General features: G+C 34.6%; 2 protein-coding genes across 3 annotated transcripts in view; one reads left to right on the forward strand and one right to left on the reverse strand.

Annotated features, from left to right (window-relative positions):
* The window catches only part of LOC143239155 (core histone macro-H2A.1-like), a 30,110-nt gene extending 28,777 nt beyond the window's left edge, over positions 1-1,333 (reverse strand). The window contains exon 1 of one of the 2 annotated variants that reach the window (XM_076480006.1): positions 973-1,333. In XM_076480006.1, coding sequence (XP_076336121.1) covers positions 973-1,144 — 172 coding nt within the window. In that variant the 5' untranslated portion in view covers positions 1,145-1,333. The remainder of the gene's footprint in view (positions 1-972) is intronic. The other variant, XM_076480005.1, reaches the window with a different exon arrangement.
* A 9,014-nt stretch (positions 1,334-10,347) lies between these two features.
* Positions 10,348-21,641, forward strand: LOC143238529 (UPAR/Ly6 domain-containing protein crok-like). Its single transcript, XM_076478821.1, has 3 exons — positions 10,348-10,526; positions 12,734-12,892; positions 15,827-21,641. The coding sequence occupies exons 1-3, from the start codon at positions 10,460-10,462 to the stop codon at positions 16,069-16,071; spliced, it is 471 nt and encodes a 156-aa protein (XP_076334936.1). The 5' UTR covers positions 10,348-10,459; the 3' UTR covers positions 16,072-21,641.
* The last annotated feature ends 741 nt before the right edge of the window (positions 21,642-22,382 follow it).

The raw sequence follows: 22,382 nt of genomic DNA on the forward strand, positions 1-22,382 counted from the left end.
TACTTTGAGTAAGGGTTTTAGTGATTTTTAAATAATGAAAATAACAAATCTCAATTTCTACAGCAATTACAATTATTCAATTAGTACAATTATAAATTGTACTAGCAAATTGAGCTATGACTCTGTATGACCTTTTCACTGGAACAAGGTAAACAAAATGTTAGTGAGTGATATCAAATTATCACTTTACATGGAAACCTAATACTACGTATCACCCGTGTCAAGACAATAAAATATAGTCCCAGTAAAGTCCATCAGATTCAAACTCATACGTCTATATTAATATTATATAGATAAATTGTCAAAACCAAATGTTAATAATGAAGTATGAAATTACCTGTGTACCTATAAAAATACAGGAGAGATTTTCTAATCACATTGTCTGTATATACAAATCTTTTAGTATGGTACAAAAATACATGAAATTTCAAGATGTACCAAATGGGACCACAGATGGAATAAATAACTCCTACAGATCTAAAGGTTAAAGCTATACACTTTCAAACATGGTGACACTTGGTTCACCAACTACAAGTTGACACAAACACGTTTTTGTGAAATAATGGTTCTTAGTGTAATATAATTTATCACAGTCTAAAAATATTTAATGTTGATATTTGAAACTTAACTGAAGATTGGAGAAAACAATAGACTTGTACAACAGTGCAGAGTGCAACAATAGTAGTAACACTGACTTAACATCATTAATAGTGCTAACAGTAATACAAAGTATACCTTAGACACAACCACTGTTCATAACTCTAGCAGTAGAATTGTTGTATTATTACTACGAAGAGTACAAATGTACCGCTACCATTCTACCAGTACCACTCTATTCAGAGTTCACGGTTACCACCTCTTACTTAATTTAATTCAGTACTTTTAATTTAAGTGACAATCCACGTTATATAATTTAAGTGTTCAGTGAATCTATATCTTGCAAAATCTTAACATATACAACAAATAATTTACCAGTCAAATATTCAATAACGGCTGCCATATAAACGGGCGCTCCTGCGCCGATGCGAAGATGGTGGGTTCCATTTCTAAGATAACGATGCATCCTCCCAACAGGGAACAAGACACCCGCCTTTGCTGACCGGGAAGTAGCCTTACTTCTTTTTTTAACGCTTCTTGCAGACATTACAGACGGTTTGTAAAGTGAATATGATAAAAAAATACGAATAAGCGTTATAAAAAACACCACCAAGAGTAATAATTCGCTAAATAGGCTTAAGAAAATTACTATAGCTTTCTATCATGGAAGGAAGAAGCTTTCCTCTCCACAAACGGAAAGACGCGTCCAATACTGTTACATTTGCCGTGGTTACTTCCGTTTACCATCTTTTCTTCTTATTTTTTAAACAAAATATATGTAATGTTCTGGGTGCATCTTTCAACGAGTTGTTTATAGGATATAAATCGTAAGACTGACACAGATGTATACGTATTGAACTACATTTTTGAGCAAATAAAACGTGACCATGAATATTTTAAAACTTAATTTGCATCAAATAAATTTTAACTTTATGTAATTGAATATTTTTAATTTTGTTTGTAAAGATTTTTTGTCGCTTTTACATTCTTTTGGTAAGATATTTTGTCAATTTGCTTGTCCAGTCGTATTTGAATATTTAATAACAGTTTGTATATTTTTATTCTAAAATACTAATAATTAATCACATTTAATACGATCATATGCTAAGTCGCCGAAGATGTAAGCCTTTCCACACCAGATAACATATTTAACACCAATGTATTTGGTTTCCAGTGAATTTTCGACCATTTGAAAATGCAATGGTATAACTTATTTAAGACATCATAGACCTTTCTACGAAGGAATATTCTCGTAACGAAACTATTAAGAGTTGAAGAACAAAAAGTGAACATTTAGACAATGAGAGACTTCATTTCCATGGAAGTGGGGAAACTCGTGAGAGTTACCGTTTAAGGCCGTCATATATTCCAAATTCCACAATTAACACAGAAAACATTTCCATCCAGAAAGTGAAACGTACAGAGAAACCTAGATCTCTGCAAAGGTTTCTTTTAATATTTTGTGTTTATGGTAAAACTACGAATTCTGAACTACTGACCAGAACTAAAGACGACAACAAATAGCATTCTACCATCCACGTTAAGGGATTTGTTACCACTATTGTAACACAGCCACAGTCTCAGGTGCAGGAATAATTAGTGATATCTCACGGATTCAAATCCGGATTTCCTGCTCTGAAACCAATAAGAGCTCTATCGCAGGACCGACCTGTCCATCATTTCTTTCAAATTAGTTATAAGTAAGTGTTTAAGGTTTTGATGAATGATTGGCAGTTACAAAAGATTCACATAATAAATTTCATCAAAGTGTAAAGTTGTCCTCTTTGTAGCAAAAAGACCTAAGGAATCTATCTGGAGCATCCTTAAGCTTGTATTTACAAGAGAGGTATGAGGCACCAAAGGGAAACTGTAATGGAAAACTTACATTGTCCATGGTTTGGAGTTTCCAATCAAATTGATAACTGTGGATAATGAGCCTTCACCAACTCCCAAAGCTAGAGAGGGCCATTATCGTTATTTTATAAGAGATATGTGGGTAAACCAAAGTGATGCCATAATAATTTCTGTAAAGGATAAACTGGGAGTGTTACTTATTGTTTATCAGATTCTGCTGATTGTTCTACTTGCTTATGCACACCATCCTATGAAGCTGGAAATTTCCTGAATACAGAAAACTGATACCAGAATGAACTAAATCCAGTAACCCTTCTAAATGAATAGAGGCTATATTCAACAATACAAGTTTAAGTTTTCACTGCATTGGTAGTTAAGGATGGAATCAGTCTGGACTGTTAAAGTAAGCTAATAAACTCTGGAACCTGTTTGTTTGTTTTTAAGAACAGAGATGCTCAATAGGTTATTTGTCCTGTGCTAACTTTCAGGTTCAATAGCGCTTGCGTTTTAGCTGAATAAAAAGTATATATTGTCCTGTGAAATTGGGAATTTTTTAAAAAGGGGAAACCATGTATATCTATCGAAGTGTAACAGCACCATTTTTGTAAGTATAAAATTAAACATGACGTGTTCCTGATTGTTTAAAAGTTATATTAAGAAAGTGGGCATATTTTAGGCTTTTACTATTTCCTTCCACTAAATGAAATGTTCGTGAGAATTTAGTATGATGTAGTCGATGAAGCATTTTCATCTCTAATTTGGAGAAAATATTCATCATGAAACCTTTAAAACGTTTGATGATCTAAAAGTAGCAATCTTTACTGTCTAGAGGAATGTCGTCAGTAATCAGCATCCACCATCCACGCTAAGTGATTATCAATTTTATAATGTACCCACAGCTTAAAGTAGGATAATGCTATTTGTAACGTATGAATTCAAACCCAGCTAGAGATCTAGATATCTCCCTTAAAAATGAGAGAGAGAGAGAAATAGAAACGTAAAATTTGACTTGAAAGAACAGTACTTTATTTTGTTCTTAAATACGAATATAATAGTAAAGTACTTTGTAAGATTTTTTTTCCCGAAATACAAATATTGAAAAGTATTTTGCGCACATGTGTGTGTGTATGTGTTGTATGGGGTGAATTAAGAGGTATTGTGCGAAGTTGTATTCAAATATACTTATAAACATATTTCAATTTCTTTGCCGTTATTTGTTTCACCTTTAGAGTTACGTTTATTAACAACTTCTGGAGAAAATAAAACATACAAAACACAGAACACATTTTTGAGAATGAATGTTGGTAAAAAACTTTAGTTTTTTTCTTGAAAACCTGAAAAAAGCGTTGATAAGTAGATGTTTAATAAGAAGTAAGTAACACATTTCTGAATATAAATAATCATTGGATAACATATAACGTTTTGGAACAACGTGGAACCTATTGTTTCATCTCGACTGTTCCATCTTCTAAACTAAATTAAAATAAACTTTTAGCCAGTCCTTACCATTCATATACTCATCAAGCGATTTCTTAAACTCACATATATTTACTGTCTCAATAATATCTTAAGACAACACATTTAAAAGGCCAACCACCCTGTTAGAAAAATGAAACTGTCTTCGTTGAAGATATCTCCTACCCTGCCAAAATTTATATTTGTGTCCACTAGTCCTACTGTTCTCACTGTTAAATATGAAAACAACAAGATTGTGCATCAACATTATCAATTCTCTTTACAATTGTAAACACCTCACTCAGACCCCCCCTAACTCTTCTTTTTCAAAAGAAAAGATTTTGAAAGATTTCAACCTTTCTTCATGTGACAACCCCTCTAGCCAAGGCACCATTCTAGTTATCCTTCTATGAACCCCAACAATTCCACGACTTTCCTAAGGTAAGGAGCTCAAATGATCCTTTAGTTAATCATCAGCAGCATCTTCACAACTAACAACACCAAATACCTTGATGTAATCAGCAAATTTAAGTAATTTGCTGACAATTCCTTCATCTATGTCATTGACGTATATCAAAGGTTGTACAATATATCAGGTTGTATGAAATGTCAAGGGATGATTTTTTGTTTGTGCATCTTCATCTGCTAATATGAGAGAAGTTCAGGAATAGATTCGAACCCCTGAGCTAGTCCCTGAATCCTATAGTAATTTTTTTCTTTTTATCTTAGTTGCACATTAACAATCTTAAACTAAAAATAACATTTATACGAAACAAAGGAACAGTTTTTATAAGTACTATCTAGCATGCACAAAAGTGTATTGTTCTGTTTGACGATGAATATTTGCCCTTGAATTGCTAGATCAGAAAGTTGTCCGAACGTTCACTTCATAAAAAATTTTCCATAATTCTTAACATGTATGAATGAGCTATAAAGCTACTTCATGTATCTAGTTACTTAAATCTCAGACAGTGGAAAATTCTTTAGCAGAATTAAAATCCCATACACGTGGTGCCCCTTGAAACGCCTCCCCCATAATTTACATATTTCGTCATCTAAAAGAGGTAGTTGTACTCGGTGACGTCATGCCAAAACGACCACATCACTTTTTTAGATTGATTTCTTCAAACATTGGTGAATAAAGAATGGGGTTAACAACACCATCTTTTAAAACAAACAAACTGTTTTCAACATTTTTTTTCTGAACCGGTATGATTTGTTACATACCATTCTAACTTATGTGCGGGTAGTTCATGATAACCCCAAAGCGTTCAACTGACCACCTAGTCGATGAGACTAAAAGATGTCAGATATGGTAATCGTAACAATCTTTATTTTACCAGAAGCTGATTCTTTCCACGATGCTAACACAGTATCCTACTAAATGCCCCTTTCGCCCCCCACCCCCACCCCCACGGTTTAGTGGTAAGTCCATTACAGACAGCTTATTGGGTAGCTTTACGTTTAACAACAGAAAATCGAACAAGTCTTCTCACATAAGACGGATAATACCATGTTACCTTAACAGTTCAAATTCTTTCACACAAGGTGGGTAATACCATGTTACCTTAACAGTTCAAATAGTCTCACACAAGGTGGGTAATGCCATGTTCCCTTAACAGCTCAAATCTTCTCACACAAGGTGGTTAATGTCATGTTACATTAACAGTTCATAAACCACCAGCTGTAGCCTATTTAAAAGGTAACATTCAATTACACTGCTGATAAACCCTACCCATATCACGCCCGTGGGTCTCGCCCCAGCTAATTAAACTGTAGATGTTTAATTGGTTGTGTTAGTCTCACCTTAAGTTATGGAACCATGGAAATGGGCATCATCAGTCCAAAATCTGTTTTCAATCCAGTTATTATTTGTTTGAATACATGTAATGAACCTTAAGAATCTTAAGTTCAGCCACTTCTGTGATTGACATTCCTACACTATTTCAATCATCTACAGAAATAAATTTAGTGTCTTGAATATCGTTTGTTTTTTTTACAGTTTACTGGGGTTGCCAGCAACATGACAACTTTAGAGATGTTGTAATTTCTTAGAATTTCCTTTCAGTGGCGGCGCCAGGATATTTTCGTTTGGAGGGGGGTGGTGAGGGGGGCTGAGGTAAATTGTTGAGGGGCTTCCCAAAATGCCATCAATATGAAGTATAGATGGTAAATTATAATAATGTAAATACCAAGGTACATTTCAGAAAGGTGTGCTATTTTGAACTGCGTTTTCAATGCAGCTTTCATTGGAAACTCATACTCTGATTAATAATTCATTATTACAAATTAGAAATAATCTGTTTATGAAAATATGCGTATATGTAAAAGAGGAAACTCACCTAAATTCCACCCAAGGTAATACATAATAATAAAGAAAATCAAGATTAGCGTAGATTGAACATTTAATATACCATTAAGAGTAAAGCCACAAATCAAAAGAAATATAACATAAAGACATAGTTTACATATCAGAAACGAATTATCCTATGTGAGGCTAATACACTCTAAGGAAAAGTAAGGTCATTATCAGGCTAACTATCTTTCATCATGTTGTGCTTATAGTCAATATTACTTCAAAACAATACACCTGTTCTGGTGATTGGCAGAAAATGTGTCTATAACAGTATCAATATCGAGTTGTTTTGCTCTCCTGGAGTTTACTGATATGACAGCAAGGTTGCTGGTGTGGTTGTTACCACTGCTGTTGCGCAAGTATGTCTTGAGAAGCTTCAAACATAAAAAACTTCTCTCATAGGCAGCTGAAGTGACAGGCAGGGTCACAGCGATGCATAAAAGTTTGTGGAGATCCATGAAGGCATCCTTGTATGGCTCCAGCATGGTTGCAAGCTCCAATGGTGTGGATACTTCCTGCCCCTTGTCTTTCTTCCTGGCAATTAGCCGGTCCAACTGGTGGACTTCCACTGCGAGGTCATCCTCTGCCACACCATAGTTTGCTAAATTACAGTTGACCTTCACAGAAAGACTGGTTTCTTCATAAGTTCACATTATTCATACAGGCCAAACTGTGATTGTGATATTGTTTTTATTATCATAAGTGTGACAATCACCTGTTAAAATAATGTAACTACTACATTACATTAAATTAGGAACTTCTAAATAGCCCAATGACAATTTCAAAATTCATTCTGGGATTGTTTAGAAATATTATCTGGTCAGTTAACATGTAAGGTTATTATCTAATCATAAGAATAACATTAATTGGATAGTAAGGCACAAATTTAAGTATATGCCACAATCATCAGTACAATTTTGGGTGGCTGATACACAATGCAAAATGATCTCACAGAGGACACAACACTGGCTAAATGCTTCATAGTATTGTGTATAGGTCAATAAAAGATAAATGAAATTAATGGATAAATACCTGTGAAACCTTTGGTTTATCAAGTAAAATCCCTGATGATCTGTTGTAACTTGAAATCAATGTGGTTGTCTATTCTTCGTCACAGCTCAAGATAGAATGGCATTACACAGGGAGCGGCAATACAGCGCATGAGTTTCAGTGCATTCAGTACATTGCTATGGGACGCATGACACATACTTCCGTCTTAATGAAGACGTTGAGTTCTACAGATCTATGTCTCTTTGATGTTAATTGTTAAGCAACAACGACGATTGTGTTTTACATATTTTATGAATATATGTAGGTAACAATATTTGGGGGCTGAGGGGGGCTTGACTTATTTTTTGGGGCTCAAGCCCCCAAACACTCCTTTGGCGCCGCCACTGTTTTCTTTGTGTGATGTTTAATGACATTTGTTGAATTTCCACAGCTTAAACTGGGCCTCATGATATTGGGTGTCTCTTCAAATTCATGAATGAGAATTCTTGGATTAGAGACAAATATCTCTGTCATGATAAAAGGCACAGGTAGTCGCCGCTGCATTATTTGATTGTTATAGCAAAACTACATTTAAAGAAGTTTGTTTGAAGGTATTTTTCTGAACAAACTGACATTTCATTTCTTTCTATGTTTGCGTGCAGAAAAAAGGTAACATCAGAGGTGACATAATATAGCCGAAGTGGCACCTCACGTGCCAAACTCTTCAGACTCTGGGACTGCATTTTTCATTACCTCATATATGTGCACATTCAATTTTGTTAACATATGTGACGTAATTTGGTAGTTATGACCAACAGAACGCACGCGATACCTTGTTTGCCATCAAGTATTTGCAACTTATGGCAGTACTTCTCACTAGGGTGAAAATAGCCAAAACTGGACCTCAAATTCATCGTAACTAGAATAATTTACATATGTCTTGTGAATTACTTTAGCAAATGAAAAATAATGATGTAGAAACATATTTTCATTACAATTTATTTACTACACACTAAGCAAAGTGCTGCAGAAAGATCCACTGGCTCAGCTGTGGAGTTTTGAGTGATAATTTAGTAATGGCCCACCTTCTGTAGCGTTAACTGTGGTTATCCAAACGAACATATATTTCTGTGTATTGGAATTTTACTTCACATGTCAAATTCCATTAAGAAATATCTAACATTTCCAATTTTCATTGGGTTTCTTCATTTTCTTCTGGCTAAATGTACGGAAATTTTATTTGATATAAAAACATATGTAATTTTTTGGATTTTTTTCTCAAATTTTATACACTGATACAACTCTAAAATTTACAATTAGGTGCTGAATTTGGTATAAATATATGCCACCTGTTTAAACTTGTTCAACAAAATTCGCTCAAATTTGCCCAAACGTTTTGCACACACCTACACAAAAAATCACGTGCTCTACCTTTTTTAAATTCTTAAAAAAGTTTCACCTAAAGATGTACAGTTTTTATATTTTTGTCATTTGGATAAAAGACGGTTGATTTAAAGTACCCGAACTCTAAGATGAAAGAACAAGCAGATATATAAGTATCGGTTAGGCCACGCAAACTAGGATAGCAGTTTCTAGATTAATTCTTAAAAGAATCATACGGGTGGACGGTTATTATTTATTCCCAACTTTCAAGCACAAATTATTATAATTAAAGAGTGTTTAGCATCACGTCATATTAGTTTAAACAATTAGCATAAATAATGATTTTTGATATAATTGTACCGATTGCAATGGGGTGATACCAATAAACTGTTAATCTGTATTCCATGGTGTTTCTATAAAGGAAGCTATTAACATTGTTTTAGGGAGGAAAATTACCACCATATATTTTTTTAAAATATAATTGGTTCTATAAAGATTGGTCTGTTCCGAATAATAGGGATGCGATCCTAAACCTCATGTTGGTTACTGTCGAGTGTCACTTTCTTATTTAGTGGATCCGGCATAGCTACACTTACAGTGGTGAGAAACTGGCAGTCAAACTGATAGCTACACTTATAGTAATGAGAAACTGGCTGTCAAACTGGTAGCTACACTTATAGTAGTGAGAAACTGGCAGTCAAACTGGTAGCTACACTTATAGTAGTGACAAACTGGCTGTCAAACTGGTAGCTACACTTGTAGTAGTGAGAAACTGGCAGCCAAACAGGTAGCCACACTTATAGTAGTGAGAAACTGGTAGCTACACTTATAGTGGTGAGAAACTGGTGGCCAAACTGGTAGCTACACTTATAGTGGTGAGAAACTGGCGGCCAAACTGGTAGCTATACTTATAGTGGTGAGAAACTGGCAGTCAAACTGGTAGCTACACTTATAGTGGTGAGAAACTGGCGGCCAAACTGGTAGCTACACTTATAGTAGTGAGAAACTGGCAGCCAAACTGGTAGCTAGACTTATAGTAGTGAGAAACTGATAGCCAAACTGGTAGCTACACTTATAGCAGTGAGAAGAATCTTACAGCGAATATTAAATCATTACTTAAATAAGCCGCGTTCTTTGTTCAACTGTGGGACATGACAGAGGACAAAATAATGTACGTGGCTTATCTAACTAGCTAATGAATATTTGTAAAATTATTATCACTGTTATAAGTGTAGTTACCAGTTTGGTCACCAGTTTTGATTTTATTCCTCTGAGTTCCACACTGTATCCTTTTTTTTTTGGGGGGGCACACCTGTTTCTCAAAACTAAGATGTTCTTGATTAGAAAATACTGTCGTTGTTATTTGTCCTATATAATAACATATAATACGAATTTCTGTTGACGTAATTTAACAGGTTGCATGGCGTATATTTGTGTTACCTTGTTTTTCTTCCACCTCTCTAAATATAATTTCATAAGCTGTGGTAACACTTTATGAGTTTTACGAAAATTTGACATAGAATGTTGTGTGTACTATATATTAATATGGAAGAGTGTTTTCTGTTTGTGAAAAACGTACATGATTTATTCCCCCGAGGCATGTCAGTGATTACCGTAGGTTTTCCGCCGGCCACAATTTGAACGAGATTCCACAGGTATGGGCTTACAGCAGAGGAAATGACTAGGTAGGTTTTGATTGGTCAAACGTACGTGTCACGTGAAAGTTTGTAGAACGTAATGATGTAAATAAGTTTCAAAAGTTTCACGGCTGCCAAGAGAGAGCATCATTTACTTTTAAACATTAGTAAAAATATATTTCAAGCAATGGATATTTGTTTCTTTTCTTCACTTTTAGCTACCCTCGTCTTCTTAACGCTCAGTGGCATCGAAGGTAAGAATTTCGATTAAGGTTTAGATATATCCTGGAAGGGCTCACTGAGACAAAGACAGAAAACGAACCTTCGCGCCTCACCAAATTGCTCAGGTTGTTAATGTTGTGTAATTTAGTTCGAACCAAACGAAACACTTTCTGGAGTCTTGAGTACAGAACTGGAACATAGGAGTTTTACACCCGAATTGTACTAATATAAATTATTTAAGGCGTGTTGGTTTTGTAAAACTGAATTTCTCGGTCTCCCTTAACATTTTGATGAATGGTTACAAGCCTAGTAGACAAGCAATACTGTAATATTATGTCAACTCTCACTTGGTTACAGTACACTTCAAAAGAACGCCTTAAAACAAAAGTTTTAAACTAATACGGTTACTCTTTGCATAAACATAACTTAAAATTGTCATTACTATTGATTCAGAACATGGTATATTTATGTACTAGTTGCAATAGCAATCTTAGAAGTTGGGACACCTAATATATCAATATACATTTTACGAATCAAGTTTTGTTATTTGCTTACATCATCCTACAACAGACAAGTTTCGTTACTTGTTTATGTCAGCTTACAACAGACAATATTTGTTTTTGTTCAAGCGTAAAGCTATACAATATGTGACCACCACATATATCGAAACCTAACTTTTAGCCAGACTCAAGCTTGCGGGCTTTTTAGCTCTTAGTAAACATAAACACAGATAAAATTTAAGAAATATCTGCTGATATACAATTTTACAAATTACATTTAGATTTTAAAAATATTTACCGTTAGGCCACTTATACAATCAACAATTTTAAAACTCTCGTATTAGGAGGCGCTACCTAATGAGCTGCACTTCTTTCTCTCTCTTCACTTTTTAATTTATTATATATAGTTTTTGGTCCATATAAATTTAAAATAAAGTTGTTTGAGGAATTATGTATTCTAATACAAGATCGTTTGAAATTTAAAAAGGATTTTTTTTGGAGTTAAATAATTGTTTTATTCTTTATTTGATCTGACCTTCTTTAATATATGGATCATTGCAGACAAAGTGTTATATGTTTGGTAATTATTTACCCACACACTATTAAAACACTTTACGAACCAATAAACTTCCAAAACTTGCTAACGAAGGGCCTGTGCTTTTTATAATCCTATAAGATTGTTTGTTTTTTTATAATTTTTCAAAAAGCTAGCCGCCCCTAATTTAGCAGTGTAAGACTAGAGGGAAGGCAACTAGTCATCACCACCCACCGCCAACTCTAGGACTACTCTTTTACCAACGAATAGTGGAATTGACTGAAACGTAATAATGTCCCCACGGCTCAAAAGACGAGAATGTTTGGTGTAATGGGGATTCGAAGCCGTGACCCTCAAATTAGGAGTCGAGTGTCCTAACCACCTAGCCATACCGGGCCTTTCGTAAATAAAACAATCCTACTGGAAAATAAAGTATTTTATGTACGTTCTGACGTTTCGGTTTTACACCTTTATCAATGGTTACATGTGATCTCGAGGCTTGGCCGTAAGTTGGCAGCTGTAACCCTTGATAAAGGTGAAAAAAACGAAACGTCAGAAATTATGTAAAACATATATATTATTATTCCGGAGAAAAAGATTCGTTTCATTCACAAAATAATAATAAATACTGAATGAACAAGGAAGGATGTTTATATGTACCCGTTTATATAGACGCTATTGTTTGTTATTATATATAATAAAAATATAACAGAGTTTATGCTGTTGTTCTATACAGGCGTTAATGTCTGGTAATTAAGTAAAAAGATAATAATTAATAAATACGTATTATACTGGAGTATTTTTTCGTGTGAGTTAACTGTTTACAGTTGTATACGTCGGTTGGTAAACAAATGTACCGTATTAAGGGTAACTAACGTACAGTTAGAATGGCAACCATCTGCTGAAATGTAAATAATACACTCGTACCTGGCTAGCAGAAAACGTCGCCAACAATGTTTGGATGACATGTTTACGCAACAACCGATTCAGTAACAAAACATCTAGATTTTTTATTCAATGATTCATTATTAAAATATATTATTGGTATAAATTACAACATGTATGTGATAACCAATCAAATAAAACAAAAATTCTAAAACGTACTATTAATGTCCTATAATGTTCTTTAAATAACCACTTAGTGTGTGTGTGTCGATTGTTGTTTTTTTTCTCTCCAGTTTTTCGATTTCTTTGATCCATTTAGTGTTGGCCATTAAATGCTGGAGATGCCGCTCTGATCTGGATCCTAGATGTGCCGATCCGTTCGACAATACATCCTTTCCCATCACAGACTGCAGCGTCTACTCTCTGGAACATTTTCCAGGATTGAAGGCTGCGATGTGCCGAAAGACACGTCAGAAAGGTAGTAAAGTACCTGTATACTATACAGTAATATCATCGGTACATGTAACTACTTATATATATAAATATAATAGTACTGTCTGCTGTATGTCCATGTAACTACTTCGCCCTCTGTAGTAAAACCTCTCTAAGTCGGAAACTGCATAGGGCGGAAACCTGTCCAAGCCGGAAATATCAAAATTTTTCAGCACTATCTTGAGATTTCTCTCATAAAAGACCCTCTATATGTACGGAACCTGCGTAACGCAGACGGAAAACTATGTTTCATCTTCCTCGTCTATCAACAAGTAGAATTAGAACCTGAATAAGGCGGAAAAAACGTTTTTGATTAAATATTAAATTCTTGTTTAATTAATAATTTTTTAAATATTAATAAATTCTCGGACATTTTGTTACAGTATGTATCGGTTAAATATATTCTGTTGTTTTTTGCAATCAAATTAGATTCATGATTCGAAGACATATATTTGGCTTTTAAGTGCAAAATTCTACTCTTTAAATAATTCTCACAAAAAAAATTCATATCTTCCCTAATTTTAAAATTTCGGGAAAATTTACCATGGGTAATAAGTAAAAGTGAAGATCTGTGCTGTTTCAAAATTTTAAGGAAGAATCAACTTCCTGTGGAATGGAAAGCGAATAATAGTGTGGATGACAAGTGCTATATTCGAGGAATTTTTGAACAAATTAAACAAAAAATGGAACAAGAAAATAGGAATATTCTACTCTTTCTAGATAATGCAACTTGTCATCAAAAGTTCAACTTTCAAATGTTCGTTTAGTTTTGCTACCTCCATGTACAACATCAGTTTTAAAGCCACTAGATAATGGAATTATACAGTGTATAAAATTGGAATACAGAAAATTGATGCTGTAAGAGAGCATCTGAAATGGCCATAAAAATTGACGTGTTAGATGCAATTGCATTGAATGCAATTTTTAAGTCATTCAATCAAATGCGTAAAAGACGAATGTGTAATAAAGTGCTTTCGAAACTGTGGATTTATTCTTGATAATGGCGGAGATTGTGGAGAAGTTGTTTGTTATGACGATTCTAATGAAATCCAAACTCTGATTGAGAAGGTTGATGCAGATGATTCTGTGAGCGCGGAAAGCTTTGTAAACGTTGACAAGAATGTTTTAACAGAAACTGTTGAAACTGATTTAAAATCTATAATAGAATCATAAGATGGTAACAGTGTGAGAGATTCAGAAGATGAACAAAATGGAAAAGATAGTGAGGAAATAAAAATTCCTACTTCATCGCAAGTGTTCAGTTATATTAAAGCTGTCAAATTGTATGCAAAAATGAAGGGGGGAAAATGAACTTCATGAAAAGGCTGTAGTGTTCTCTTTTAACCACATGAGAAAGCCCATTAAAAAAAAACGAAACAGTTGAAATTGGATACTTTCTTGAAATAAATTTAATTAAGATTTTGTGTACTTATGTATATTTTGAATGTCTATTTTGTTTTTATTCCAATAAATATAGAATAAACGGTATAATAACTTTATTCGCAAACGTCTTACTTCTCTTGAGTCAAGCAAGTGTAACGTTCCGCTCCAAAATTATATATAAGTAAGGACGTGCATGATCGCTATGTCTGAGCTAGATTCCGCCTTAGACAGGTTTTACTGTAATTAGTTATGGAGATTCATTGGCTCCATGAAGAGATGCATACAAATTTTGAATTTTGCCATTTTTAACATTACTTCACCCCCTGTTGGTGAATCTTCACAAACTTTAACACGAAGGTTTGTTTGCAGTTTTACATTTTGTGTTTCATAGTTTTTATGTGTTTTTTATTTTATCTTAACAGTTATATATAAGGGAAGCAATTTTTCATGTCCGAAGATAACCTTTCATTGAACATGAATTTACATAACTTCTGGGCAAGGGACAGGTACTTCAGCTAGTAGTTCATACACTAAGAAATAACAGGATATTTATTTCTAACGTCTTTATGTTGGAAACGTCGTAAAACATTAAAACTTGTGGTATCTCGGGGAGATTTTATAAAATCGGAAACTTTTTTACTTTGTCTTTGGGATAACATTTTCCATCCGGTATTCTTAAACCACAAAGAAAAAAAAATTACAATCTGTAGAAGAACCGTTTGCTGCTCATCTCGCGACATCCGCGTCGCGCTAAACATGCTCGCCCTCCCAGCAGTGGGGGCGTTATAATGTTACGGTCAATCCCACTATTCGTTGGTAAAAGAGTAGCCCAAGAGTTGGCGGTGGGTGGTGATGACTAGCTGCCTTCCCTCTAGTCTTACACTGCTAAATTAGGGACGGTTAGCACAGATAGCCCTCGAGTAGCTTTGTGCGAAATTCCAAAACAAGCAAACAAATCATCTCGCGATGATAAAACAGCCAAGTTGATTAAAACGTTTGAAGTAACAGCTGTGCCTGATAATATGTAAAAATGCTCGTGCTGTAGATAAAACACCAAACCTACCAAGCTGTAGTTAGTAAACCTGAAATTGTAAATGGATTACTTGAACTGAAATGCGAAAAACTAAGAACATTAGAAAGTTCCTATTGTAAGTTTTAAAATATTTTATTGTATAAGAGCTTTTTCTTATATTTGACATTTGGACGCTGGAACAATGTACAACCAAAGAAGTTTGAAATAACGTCATTAGGAAAATCTAGTTCAATTTGCTACTGTGCTGTCACCTACCGGCCATGAAGCGTGTATTGTGCACAACTGTCAGATGTCTTAATCTTCAATCCCAGCGGTAAGTTTATGCACCTACAACGCTAAAATCCGGGTTCATAGTTCAATGTTGTTTTGTTCTACAACACATTTATTGTTTACCTGAGACACGACAGAGTTACTACAGATTCTAAACTAAGATATACAATAAGTCACCTCGTATCTGTTAATTTTATGAAACTACCTCTTATTTATTATTATTTTTTTCATCAGTGTATGGACAGTGGAGATACATTCGTTCTTGCGCCTTTTTGGGATCTCCTGGTGAAGGAACCGGAGACGAAACTTACTGTCTAATGAGAACAGGAACATTCGATGTGTTTGTCGAAACGTGTACCTGCAACAGTAAGGAGGGCTGCAACAGCGCCACCTGTGGATACAGCAACTTATCGTTATTTATATTAACTGCGATATTATTTTGGGTCCAAACTATTTTTACAAAAATAGTAAAGTTATAGTAACGTCAGTTATATTATATATATATATATTCTGTAAACGAACAGGATTTTACTGTAGACAAGCGTTTGTTAGGTCACACGCATTGCTTTATGTTCAGTAAAACAGTATACTGTAGTTTAACCTCTTCGAAATCACCCCTTTCTCCTGACCGAGAAGCTACAACGAGTTTTACAGATGTTAAAAACTCTGGTCTTGAAAGTACGAGGTTTAATGACGTCATTGTATTAACATTGTAGTGACAAAACAGTTATGTTCTGATTATGATTCCATCCGTATGTTCAATACTTAAGATTACTTGGTGATGTGCTAGAATGGAGTGTTACAATCACGCGTCGAGTTAAAAAAAGACCATAAGAAAACATGGCGAAGACTATTAAATGTTTAATTAACACATTAACTTACATGTGTTATGCCATTTATGTTCTATTGTTAGAGGATCTGCACACATAAACAATTTTAAATTATTTTGTGCCCAAACAAATTCAAATGTACGAAAATCCATTTTGCATTGAAACTGTGTTTAACTGATACTATATTTATAATTCATAATAAAACACAAATACTAATACCAAACGACTGAAGTCTTCTGTAACCATGGTGATATACGTACTTGGTATGACTGAAATCATGTACGAGTAAAGTAACATTCAGACTTTTAGAAAAACAAGTGGAAACCTAGAACATATAGTGACAATCACGATGCACATATTAATCCGAGGATCGCGAGTTGGAATCCCATTACATCAGACATGCTCGCCCTTTTAGCCATGGGGCGTTATAATATTACGGTCAATCCCACTATTCGTTGGTAAAAGAGTAGCCCAAGAATTGGCGGTGACTGGTGATGACTAGCTGCCTTCCCTCTAGTCTTATACTGCTACATTAGGGACGGCTAGTGTAGATGGCCCTTGCGTCTTTGCGCGAATTTAAAAAACAAAGAAACAAACAAACACAGGTACACTTATCTCGACGGGTAGCTAGTCAGCAGCTTTACTAAACACATGAAGGTTTTCAAAGACGACAATACCTAATGTCCTCGTAGAAATGCTAACGTCAGAAGATAATTCACTGAAGGTAAGTGGTTTGTAATGTTCGAAATCTATAGATATTTCTGGTCAAATATCTGTAGTTCTCTGATTAATAAGTTTTTATCACAATTATAGCTTCCCAAGTTTATGGTATACTGACTGTAGCGGACTAACATTATAAAACTGTCTTTCCGCGTGTTGCGATTTATAAACTTTGAGGCGAGGTTCTAGAAAGTTCCATTGGCAACAATACTGACACTCACTAGTACTTTACATACACACATTGTACATTGTCGATTCTTAAGCTCGAAAATCTTTTACAAATTTAGAAAATAAACGAGACTTTCGCAATACATATTTAACACTATAATTTACATGCATTTCTAAATATCTATTGAACTGAAGTAAACATATATACTCTTCGAAAAAAGAAACGCAAAAGGCAAAATATGAGACAAATTGTTAACAAGTTTATTCCGGGTATTTCTGTATGACATGTGTGAAACTTTGCACATTCACTGCTGAACATCCAAAGTCTGCAAAGGCGAAGTCCACGCTCACTAGGTGAAGTTTAACGTCACTCAACGTCAATAACGAGTATGCCCCCGTGAGCATCAATAACTGCTTGGCATCTCCTGCCCATGGAAGCAATGAGATGACGAATCACATCCTGTGGAATGGCTGTCCACTCAGCCTGCAAAGCTGCTGCAAGCTGAGGTAGAGTCTGCGGTTGAGATTGTCGCCGTCGCAGACGTCGGTCCAACTCGTCCCAAAGATGTTCGATGGGGTTTAAATCTAGTGATCTGGAGGGCCAGAGAAGAACGTTGATGTTGTGGTGTCTCAAGAAGACAGTGATGAGTCGGGCTGTGTGAGGACGGGCGTTGTCATGTAGAAAAACGTCGTTGACGTTCACTATGATGGGTTGCACATGGGGCCTAAAAATCTCGTCGACGGTTGCGTACGGTCTAATCGGAAATCCTACGCAGCCCTGGTATGGATGAGGCAGTAGACGTCGCAGTGGTGGTCCTATCCCAAAGGTGACGTAACCGGATGTTGCGATCTTGTGCGGGCGTGGTCACACGAGGTCTGCCAGATCATGGACGGTCACGAGTTGATCCATGTTGTTGGTGACGATTCCATAGCCTTGTGATGGTGCTTGGGTGGACATTAACAGTTCTAGCAACATCTGATCGAGATTCGCCTGCTTCCAAGCGACCAATGGCGTTGTTGCGTTGTGCTTCAGTCAGTCTTGGCGTAACTGTATTGCGTGTCGGTGGCTTAACACTGAGCTATGGAAACCGAGAACCCGTCACTTTTATAGGAATTTTGCACATGTTGCACTTGCAGAACATACAGATCTCTCAAACAAATTTATTGGACACGCATGCGTTTTGGCGAAAAATCCGATGTTTTCCTCCGTTTTCAAAGTGCGCAACTTTTATTGTCATTTTGGTCTGACAATCAGTGCCTTAACACGTGTAACATCACATACTCTGAGCTTGTAACGTTATTACATATATTTCTTTTTAAAATAACAAAATATCCCTTTTGCGTTTCTTGTTTTGAAGAGTATATATATTAAAAGACATACATTAGTAAATTCGTTAAAAACTATATTTGTCTTCCGCCTAACAAAGAAGTAATATAAAGTATATATCTGTTTACTTTAGAGGAAAGTCATATTTAGTTAACCTGCTGAGTCTGCTGCGGATATCGAACCCTGTATTTTAGCTATTCCACCAATGGCAGAAACTCGTAGGAACGAAAATAAAGTATTCCTGAAAATTCTAGAACGAAGACGAACTTGGCACCATGTGTTCTCAGGTTTTAATACAGTATTTCCTTTAATTAACACCTTCCTTCACGGTATTTTTATACCCTGTGTGACAGCAAGATTAATCCAACATATAATCCACTTTTACTACTACAGTTTTGATTGAAAACACTGAAACACTTATTAGTATTGAAATAAACAAATAACATGTGAAAAATAGAATCCGGAACTGCAAAAATACTATACTTAGCACGACTCTGCACCACGCAACACTCCCGGGGGCGTCAGTTGGAAATAATGCGGTATTTATGTTTTGAGTGTAATTACTCGTTTTTTTGTAAACATTAAAAGTGTGTTATAACAACAAGCACAGTTTAGTGAACTGTTTATACAGAACAGCACTGATACTTTGTGTTACATGAACACTAAAAAAACTGATCAAGATAAAATTAATTAATGACAGAATGGAGTTAAAATACAAATACCCTAATTAATCTTGATCAAAAATCAAACTTTATCAACTTAGTTCAGTTCACAACGATTTGCGACTATAACTAATACTTCGACCTCTGTTTTTTTCTGTCGTACCATTCCAGGCCTTTTTTGGGTCGAAAGGTCCTATCGGTACTGAATATAGCAGACATAACAGTATTTTAGTTTGTTTTAAACACTGAAAATACCAACCAACGTGTTAACTTAAAAGTTTTAGACAGTTTCGTCTAAGAATAATCGACTCTTAAAGCACAAACTGGTTAACAAATCCGTAAATGTTTACAATCATTGGTGGCTTTGCAGGAAAGCCAGAATCTGACTTTTTTAAACCTAAATTGTAATGTTGATGTTGAACACAGCTATAAAATCACACTGACAAGTCTTTTTTTCATGATACTTGTTTATTATATAAACTCATCTAATACTTCTACTGCTTATGTTAGGAGCATAATAAGTGTGATGGTCAAATCCAACTATTTTGTTAGATAAAACTTATAGGTATGGTAATTTTTGAATATGAACTTGCTTTGATTACATTTTACGGAAATTAATATTCAGCAAATTTTCAAAACTAAAATGCAGACATTTTAATGATGGAGAGAGAAACTGGTCTAAAACAAACCTAAGCATGCAAACAAAAACTTTAGAAAACCAAACTGAGATAAATTTAGCAACTTTAAATGTTAATCTATACATGTTATTAAAAAACAAAACTGACTAGAGTACATAAAAAGTGACCAACCACTTTACTCTGGTTCCTAGCTCCCTATTTAGTTACAAGCTGATACAAATTTTCCATTGAAATATTTATGTTTTGTGTAACGGATTTAATATACCTATTTTAATATCTATGTTTGTCTCAGTTTAATAAATATTTAGAAAGGCTTGTAACGTATATTGTTCAATGCGTTTTGTGAAATTCTCGCCTGTTCTCTAAACCTGTAGAAGATTCTCGAGCGTAAGAATAAACATGTAAAATACTAGTAACTGTCAGTATTGTTGCCAACTGGACATTCAAAAATCTCGTCTAATCGGTATAAAAGGTAGCTTTCGCAACACGTGAACAGACAGTATAATATCATTGTTGGTTCGTTACAGTCACTATACTATAAATGTCGGAAGCTATAATTGTGATAAACGTTTATTAATAGGAAATACAGATATCTGACCAGGAATATTTATAGATTTCAAGCATTACTGACTATTTGACTTAAGAGAATTAACTTCGGACGTTAAAATGTTTAGGAAAATATTAGATATCTTCCTCGGTGAAAAGTGAGCTTATAGATCGTGCGAAGCCAACCACGAATAGAGATAGTTATCTTTCCCGTCAAAATAAATGTACCTGTGTATCAACATAGGATTAATTCGTTCATCGTGAATCGTCGATAAAATATTCAGTTCAAGACCAAATAGAAGACTCAGTATTGTTTGTAAGTTTGTTAAACTCTTGTATATAAATCATTATTTGTAATAACCATCATTATACATTTTATTGTTGTTTGCTTGTTTAAAATATATTTGTGTTAAGAAAGAAAACTGTGTGTATCAATCTTGTTGATAAATATCATAAATATGATACACATCGACATCCAATTAACTTTTAAACTAAAACTTACGGCTATTTGAAATCATAATACGTTAACGTATGCAACATAATAAGTCGGAGACTCGTACGGGATAAATTATAATATGTAACAATTTCTTGGTTAGGTGAAGGCTTTCGTATTGCTCAGTAACGTCCAGAATAATGCAAAGTCCAGTCCATTTAATGATAAGAAGTTTTATTTCTTCGACTACAAGTTCTAAAAATTTGTTTAATTACTACTCACTGAAACACTTAAGTTCACAGCAAACTCTAATACAATGGTGCTTTTTCGTACGTATCTCCCTTACTTCATCAAAAGATAAATCCACTATTCAAAAAAATGAGCTAACTGACCGACAGTAACCAAAAACTGGCCACTACAGTTCCTAACTCAATAATCAATTATCACCGGGCTTTATGTATTCCAGTATCTTGATAATCCATCTACTTAAACCTCACTGTTCCATCGATCTGTTGCATACACACTTTGTTGTTTTTAAATTTAAAGATATATCGATGGATATTAATCACTGATGTGGTTAGCCTGTTGTAGTGAAGAGGTCCGAGTTAAAAACTATATTCGTCATATTATGTACCATAGTTTTTCTTTCTGACAAAGTAAAACAATCAAGTCAATAAAATAAGTTTGTACATTTATAAAGTGTTCTTAATTACCCACTCAAGCCGTCTAACTTCTATAAAACTGATAAGAGGGGTCTTCGTCATCAAACATCAAATCAAAAACTAAAGTGTGCGATATGGACTCGGGTATTCTAATAAGTTGAGACTAAGTCGTGCAAGTTCATACTTCCAGCAAAGAACTCAGATTTATATTTCTATTCCTTTAAATGTTTAATTTGCTCACCAGGTGCTACTTTTGTTCAACTGCTGTTTCTCTTCACACAATAACGAAACTATAGTTTTCGCATTAAATTTATTATTTTCTCCGTTTCAATAAGTATTGAACTTTCTATTAAGTTGAACATACTTGGCATAAGACCTTAATATTGTTACTAGGCCTACTGTATATTTTTTGTTTAGACCATTAGGGATCATTTTAAAAATCAAGCTATTAGGCCGATATTATTACTGATATACTAATTTTCTTTGGTTGTTATTCACTTACATTAACAACAGCTTTCTTAAAGAAATCCAGAACTGAATTGTTTGTTTTGAGTATCTTCTCCTACTCCACAAACCATTGTGTTCTGCAAAATATCATCTACTATTGCAAATATTACCTGCCACATACAAGATCACACATAGTTACGTTTATGAGCGTAATTTTAAACATATGAAATGCGATGCATGATTGGCTCGCATGTCAATACTGGCCAATCAGGAAAAACGTTTTATAGATTGCTCGTGAATCATCGTAAACAGCAAATTGCAGCCAATTTCTCAGCTTAGCAGCTCATCCTTTATAGT

The sequence above is a fragment of the Tachypleus tridentatus genome, chromosome 13 (genome assembly GCF_004210375.1).
Source record: "Tachypleus tridentatus isolate NWPU-2018 chromosome 13, ASM421037v1, whole genome shotgun sequence".
Lineage (NCBI taxonomy): Eukaryota > Metazoa > Arthropoda > Merostomata > Xiphosura > Limulidae > Tachypleus > Tachypleus tridentatus.